A 7,438-nucleotide genomic window follows, 5' to 3' on the forward strand; every position below is an offset into this window, starting at 1 on the left:
TGACCCTGGAGCACAAAACCGGTCATAGGGGTCAATTTTCAGGTTTATACATCATCTGAAAGATGAATAAATAAGGTTTCCATTGATGTGTGGTTTGTTAGGATAGGACAATATTTGGTCGAGATACAACTATTGAAATTCTGGAATCTGAGGGTGCAAAAAAAGTTTTAAAGCTTTAAAGTTGTCCAAATGAAGTTCTTAGCAATGCATATTACTAATCAAAAATTAAGTTTTGATATATTTACAGTAGGAAATTTACAAAATATCTTCATGGAACATGATCTTTACTTAATATCCTAATGATTTTTGGCATAAAAGAAAATTTGATCATTTTGACCCATACAATGTTTTTTTTGGCTATTGCTACAAATATACCCCAGCGACTTCAGACTGCTTTTGTGCTCCAGGGTCACATATCACTGGAAAATCCAGCTGAAACCAGCTTAATGTAGTTTATATAACATCAACTGGTTTTCATTGGAATCTAGATGTGGATGGATATTGAAAATAGCTTAATTAGAATATGGACATTTTTACTGTACCTTTTGATCAAACTGCAAAAAGCGACGTTCTTCCTCGATAATTTTGTTTTGTCTTGTTTTCCAGTGTAAATGTCTAAAGATTCATAAATCAAGATACAAAAGCAAAATTACTTAAGAAGTCTTATTTTCTGAGATATTGATCAAAATAAAGTGAGTTTATGTTTAAAAAAGAACATATGCCAGTGGGCTCAGAAAAATCTACTTAATTTAAAGGGAAAACAAGTTTTCCTATCCCATTGGAAGATAATTGTTTTTGTTTTAAGCATAAACTCACTTAATTTTGATCAGTTTCTCAGAAAGCAAGACTTCTTATCTTCATTTTGCATCTAAAGTAAATGTATCGTCATTGTTTAGACATAATTTTTTTTGCAATGCATGCAACAATTATTCCAATAAATTTAATAATTTCTGCTGCAATTGAAGACCTTTAGGCATTAATCTGTGGAAGGGAGAATTAACACTTTTTAATGACCTTTTAAAACCCGCAGAAACCCTATAGAACATCAGACTGTATATCTCGGTGCATTAAAGGGTTAGTTCACCCAAAAATGAAAATTCTGTCATTAATTACTCACCCTCATGTCGTTCTAAACCCGTAAGACCTCTGTTCATTTTCGGAACACAAATGAAGATATTTTTGATGAATTCTGAGAGCTCTCTGACCCTCCCATAGACCATGTGACATCAGGGGTTCAACTGTAATTTTACGAAGCTACGAGAAAGCTACTTTTGCTACTTTTTGTACGCAAAGAAAACCAAAATAACGAGTTTATTCAACAATTCGTCTCCTCCGCGTCACCCAACGTAAACAGCGTATGCTATTCTGTGTCAGCTGCGTCACGCGGATACGTTGTTTTCGTTCAATTCAAATCGCATGACGCAGTGTTCCGAAAATGAACAGAGGTCTTACGGATTTAAAACGACATGAGGGTGAGTAATTAATGACAGAATTTTCATTTTTGGGTGAACTATCCCTTTAAATTGTATTTCCCTCCCTTTTCTCGCTGCAGGTGTGAAGTTGGCATGACACACTGGGCGCAATGCAATGACACTCCGGTGAAGTTTGCACGCTTCCCTGTAACTGGTCTCGTGGAAGGACGAAGCTATGTGTTTCGAGTGCGTGCGGTGAACAAGGCAGGCATGAGCCATCCATCCCGTGTGTCTGAACCAGTAGACGCTATGGACCCCGCAGACCGCACAAGAAAAGGTACAACCAGATCAAAATTCACACAAAAACAAAACGAAAACAAAGCAAGCAGTACAATATACTTTCTCTCTGTAGGTACCTCTGCTCCTTGGACTGGACAAATCATTGTGACTGAGGAGGAGCCTGTGGGTGAGAAATTTCAAATTAAAATGATCTCTTTCTGTCATTAAAAACATTTAAATATAGGGAATCCTATAGAAGCCACCATAGTTCAGCTAAACATGATTCTTTAAGTCATAATCGAGAGAAAGTTAACAATTATGACTTATTATTCTCATTTTATTGAGAAAATTTCTCATATTGACTTCCTGTATCGTAATAATAAGACACTTTCCATAGATTACGGCTTAGTATCTCATAATAATGAGAAACGTTCTCATAAGGAATTAATATATCATAATAATGAGAAACTGTCTCATAAGGAATTAATATATCTTAATAATGAGAAACTTTCTCATTATAAGGAATTAATATATCATAATAATGAGAAACTTTCTCATAATAAGGAATTAATATATCATAATAATGAGAAACTGTCTCATAATAAGGACTTAGTATCTCATTATAGAGAAAATATCTCATAATAATGACTTTATGTATCATAATAATGAGACAATTTCCCGTAATTATGACTGTCTCATAATAATGATAAACCTTCTTGTATTAGTTAATATGTTTTAATATTTAGATGTCTTTATTATGACTTAACATCTATATTTAATGAGAACTATAAGTTCATGTTATGATATTCAGAAAAGAAATCTCATTATTATGATTTAACATTGCATTATAATGAAAACCTTCATCATATTATGACTTAACAACTCATTATAAGACTTCTTGTAATAATAAGAAACTTTCTCATAATAATGACTTAGTATCTCATAATACTGTGAAACTTCCTCATAATGAGACATTTTATTATAATTATAAGTTACAAAAATAGAAAATAAATCTCATTATGATGACTTAACATTGTATTATGAGAAACTTTCTCATAAAAAAATCTCATTAAATGATGTACATCTCATAATAGTGAAAAACTTAATAATAATAATGACAGTATCTCATAATGAGAAACTTTCTCATAGTGACTGATGAGAAACTAAATCATTATTATGAGAATTTCTCATTGTTATGAGATGTTTAGGCATTATAACAAGAAACTTTTTCATTATAATGAGAACATTTCTCATTTTCCTTTGAGTTTCTCATAACCTGAAAGTTATTATTAAGGTATTATTATGAGAACATCTCTCATTATTATGAGATGTTAAGTCAATGTTACGAGAAAGTTTCTCATTGTTATCATATTTTTTACTCAACTTCAAAACGTAATAATAAGAAACAGGCTTCCACAGGGAATCTCTATAAAATATATATTTTTAAATCCTTATACAGCTTCACAAACATATGGGCAAGTACACTGGTCAGATACTATATCTGCATGTCATTGCCATGTCCATTGTATTCTCTTTCGAAATCCCACAGTTTATTACCTAAAACTGATCAATTAACCTACAGTACAGTACCAATATCATGTGCTGCATTTTGTATTTTATCTTGACTTCATGTAGAGGGAGTGGTTCCCGGCAGACCTTGTGATCTCTCAGTCATTGAGGCCACTAAAAACTATGTGGTGTTGAGCTGGAAGCCTCCAGGCGACAAGGGCCATGAAGGGGTTATGTATTACGTGGAGAAGGTCAGAGTGCAAAACTAATTTAACTTCATAACCAATGCCAGTGGCATTTATATATTTAATAAAGCTTAAGTGTATGTTGAAGACTGTTGTTTGTAATTGGTTTAGTAATAATGTGTGTGTGTGTGTGTGTGTGTGTGTGCAGTGTGTGTCTGGCACAGACAGCTGGCAGCGAGTCAACACTGAAATCCCAGTCAAATCTCCACGTTTTGCTCTTTTTGATCTGGCTGAGGGCAAGTCTTACCGCTTCCGCGTTCGCTGCTGTAACTCAGCCGGTGTTGGCGAACCATCAGAACCGACCGAAGCCACCACAGTTGGGGACAAGCTGGGTATGATATATTCAATGAGAGCCTCTTTACAAAGCAAAAGATCAAGGAAAACTTTGTTTTTATGAGTATGGCTTTAGATATATTATACTGTTATGTTAGGCTCTCTGGAAAACTTACGGTAATTCTGATTGGCGTATCGCACATCCGGGAAACTGAATCCAGCACTACTTTCATGTCCTTCGTTTCTTGTTTCATACAAATGCAACTAGTGCCATCTTGCATCTTAATTATTGTTTTTTATCAAAATGAAATTAGAGGACTTAAGTATTAATACTACTGTAGTGTTGTTGTGTTTGTCTTGTTGCCACACTGAAAACTAAAATAATACGAAAATTATTTCGATATGAAAATAGAACTGTTATTATTATTGTGGAAATCTTTTAGAATATGTGCGATTTTAAAACAATTTCAACTCATATGCATATTTCATGTCCATGTAATTATTTATCTGGTAAGCAGGATGCATGTTCATCTTGTTTGAACCTGTTCGTTCATCTTGGCTAAAATTTATTCGCTATGTACTGTTTGCAGAAGCCTTGAGTTAATTAAAATATTTCAACTCCACTCAATATTTTGTATCCAATTATGTATAAGTATCCCTTACTTCATATGTGGATATTCCATTCACTCCTCATTTACCATTTTTAACCAACGTAATTGCATGCAGGTGAATATTGTTTGAATATAATATAAATTCTATAATAGCGTAATAGAGTAATAGACTATTTTGTCACCTGCCTGCAGATATCCCATCAGCCCCAGGCCGTGTGGTTCCCACCCGCAATACAGACACATCTGTGGTGGTTTCATGGGAAGCTTGGCCGAAACTGGTTGCTGTCTGGGTTGTTTGTAATTAGTTTAGTAATAATGTGTGTGTGTGTGTGTGTGTGTGTGTGCAGTGTGTGTCTGGCACAGACAGCTGGCAGCGAGTCAACACTGAAATCCCAGTCAAATCTCCACGTTTTGCTCTTTTTGATCTGGCTGAGGGCAAGTCTTACCGCTTCCGCGTTCGCTGCTGTAACTCAGCCGGTGTTGGCGAACCATCAGAACCGACCGAAGCCACCACAGTTGGGGACAAGCTGGGTATGATATATTCAATGAGAGCCTCTTTACAAAGCAAAAGATCAAGGAAAACTTTGTTTTTATGAGTATGGCTTTAGATATATTATACTGTTATGTTAGGCTCTCTGGAAAACTTACGGTAATTCTGATTGGCGTATCGCACATCCGGGAAACTGAATCCAGCACTACTTTCATGTCCTTCGTTTCTTGTTTCATACAAATGCAACTAGTGCCATCTTGCATCTTAATTATTGTTTTTTATCAAAATGAAATTAGAGGACTTAAGTATTAATACTACTGTAGTGTTGTTGTGTTTGTCTTGTTGCCACACTGAAAACTAAAATAATACGAAAATTATTTCGATATGAAAATAGAACTGTTATTATTATTGTGGAAATCTTTTAGAATATGTGCGATTTTAAAACAATTTCAACTCATATGCATATTTCATGTCCATGTAATTATTTATCTGGTAAGCAGGATGCATGTTCATCTTGTTTGAACCTGTTCGTTCATCTTGGCTAAAATTTATTCGCTATGTACTGTTTGCAGAAGCCTTGAGTTAATTAAAATATTTCAACTCCACTCAATATTTTGTATCCAATTATGTATAAGTATCCCTTACTTCATATGTGGATATTCCATTCACTCCTCATTTACCATTTTTAACCAACGTAATTGCATGCAGGTGAATATTGTTTGAATATAATATAAATTCTATAATAGCGTAATAGAGTAATAGACTATTTTGTCACCTGCCTGCAGATATCCCATCAGCCCCAGGCCGTGTGGTTCCCACCCGCAATACAGACACATCTGTGGTGGTTTCATGGGAAGCTTCACGTGACGTTAAAGAGCTGGTGGGCTACTACATTGAGAGCAGCATTGCAGGGAGCAACACTTGGGAGCCATGCAACAACAAACCAGTTAAAGGCACAAGGTAGAAAGATACATACAGTGTAATTATAATTAATCAAATCAAGCAAGAGTGCTGGTGTACTTAATATCTCAGCTGTAATGTGGCCTTAGGCACAAGGCAGAGTGATCACAGACTAATCCAAATCCAAAAGTGATATTGCTTTTACACAACATTTCTATAAACAATATTCTATATTCTATAATTATTATAAAGTAACTTATGTTTCAGGCACAAATTGGCCAAGTGGTTTGTAGATTCTTTCTCGTCCAACAAAAATAGTTCCAAAAGTTCCTCGTCAGGAGCGATTTCACCTGAGATAAACATTTTAATGCTTGATTCTGATTGGTTGGCGAGCGTTCTGAGGCGTGCTATTATTTTTCAGGAAACACACGACTAAAGTAGTTCCAGGTCTTGACCGCATTACAATTTTTAATACTTTCTTTCTTTCGCTCTCCACCGTACAAATGCTGTGAAGAATCTTTCTCAGAGTCTTGGAGTTTTGATGCCAGAAGAGATTTTATTTTCTGAGACAATAAAACCATGCACACATACAGTAAAGACATGCTTCGCGTTGTGGCCGCATACCACCTCGAGTGCATTAATTTTCTAATAATTCAACCCTCACATTATTAATTAATCTGGCCATCCAATAAAATTGCCGCTTTTGGTCACGTGCTCAGAGCCACTGCCGTTATATAATGGCGTTCATGAACACTGCAGAGTGAATAGCAGAGAAAGAATGCAGAACAGGCTCTTTTGTCTTTTTACTTGTGTATTTGGTGTTTTTGATAAGAGTACAAAAGTCTGAACAGCAGTTTGAAAGCATGTAAATATTGTTAGCCCTCTTTTCTTTCCCTCTTTTTCTGTGAGAAACAGAAAGTTAACCGGGATATTTCTGCCTATCTATAAGCGACGAGAATGAATTTGCACTTTTGAAAACGACTGCCTGCCATCGGACGGATTTTTGTGACGAATATTTATGTTCGTTAAAGGGTTAGTTCACCAAAAATTTAAAATTAGCCCATAAATTACTTACCCTCAAGTCATCCTAGGTGTATATGACTTTCTTCTTTCAGAAGAATCCAGTCGGAGTTTGACTACAAAACCAGCTCACCCGCTCTCCCACGTACACACCTTCCAGCTCCCTCAACCTTTTGCATGTCTTTCACACTTTCTATGTCATGCCCTTTAACATCCATGAGACTTTCTGTTGAGCGTCATGCTCACTTCTCCTTTATGAAACACGCTTTTAAAGTGCACACCTTTTTCTAATCGAAGCAGTTCTCTCTGGCACAAAAACTCAATGTGTGCAGAAAAACGTACAATAATTTCAACAATACAACACAATATAGCATAAAACAGTATAAATTGTAAAAATAAAAATAAAATCCACAGGGAATTAGACTTCATAACACTACGCAAAGAGGGTCGTTTAGGAGAGAATATTTTTTTTGATTATTGTCTCTGTTTGCTTGTTTGATTGGCTGCAAAGTTGTAATGCAAGATCTAAAAAAAATGTTTTTATATATAATATATAAATATATAATATATATAAATAAATAATAATATATAAAATTAGACATAAACCATAAATATTAGAATTTTAATTGTACTGTTGTTCTGTTAGTTAGTTTTTATAATTTAAATAATAAAATAAAAGTATTATTTGTAGTCATATAT

At 34.8% G+C, this 7,438-nt stretch overlaps 1 protein-coding gene across 1 annotated transcript in view; it reads left to right on the top strand.

The window, feature by feature from the left end:
- The window catches only part of LOC107745314 (myomesin-1), a 46,112-nt gene that overhangs the window by 22,438 nt on the left and 16,236 nt on the right, over positions 1-7,438 (top strand). The window contains exons 13-20 of the mRNA XM_016559173.1: positions 1,553-1,749; positions 1,825-1,878; positions 3,327-3,451; positions 3,594-3,777; positions 4,522-4,613; positions 4,677-4,860; positions 5,605-5,779; positions 6,835-6,884. Coding sequence (XP_016414659.1) covers positions 1,553-1,749; positions 1,825-1,878; positions 3,327-3,451; positions 3,594-3,777; positions 4,522-4,613; positions 4,677-4,860; positions 5,605-5,779; positions 6,835-6,884 — 1,061 coding nt within the window. The remainder of the gene's footprint in view (positions 1-1,552; positions 1,750-1,824; positions 1,879-3,326; positions 3,452-3,593; positions 3,778-4,521; positions 4,614-4,676; positions 4,861-5,604; positions 5,780-6,834; positions 6,885-7,438) is intronic.

The sequence above is a fragment of the Sinocyclocheilus rhinocerous genome, unplaced genomic scaffold, assembly GCF_001515625.1.
Source record: "Sinocyclocheilus rhinocerous isolate Xijiao unplaced genomic scaffold, SAMN03320098_v1.1 scaffold1399, whole genome shotgun sequence".
NCBI lineage: Eukaryota > Metazoa > Chordata > Actinopteri > Cypriniformes > Cyprinidae > Sinocyclocheilus > Sinocyclocheilus rhinocerous.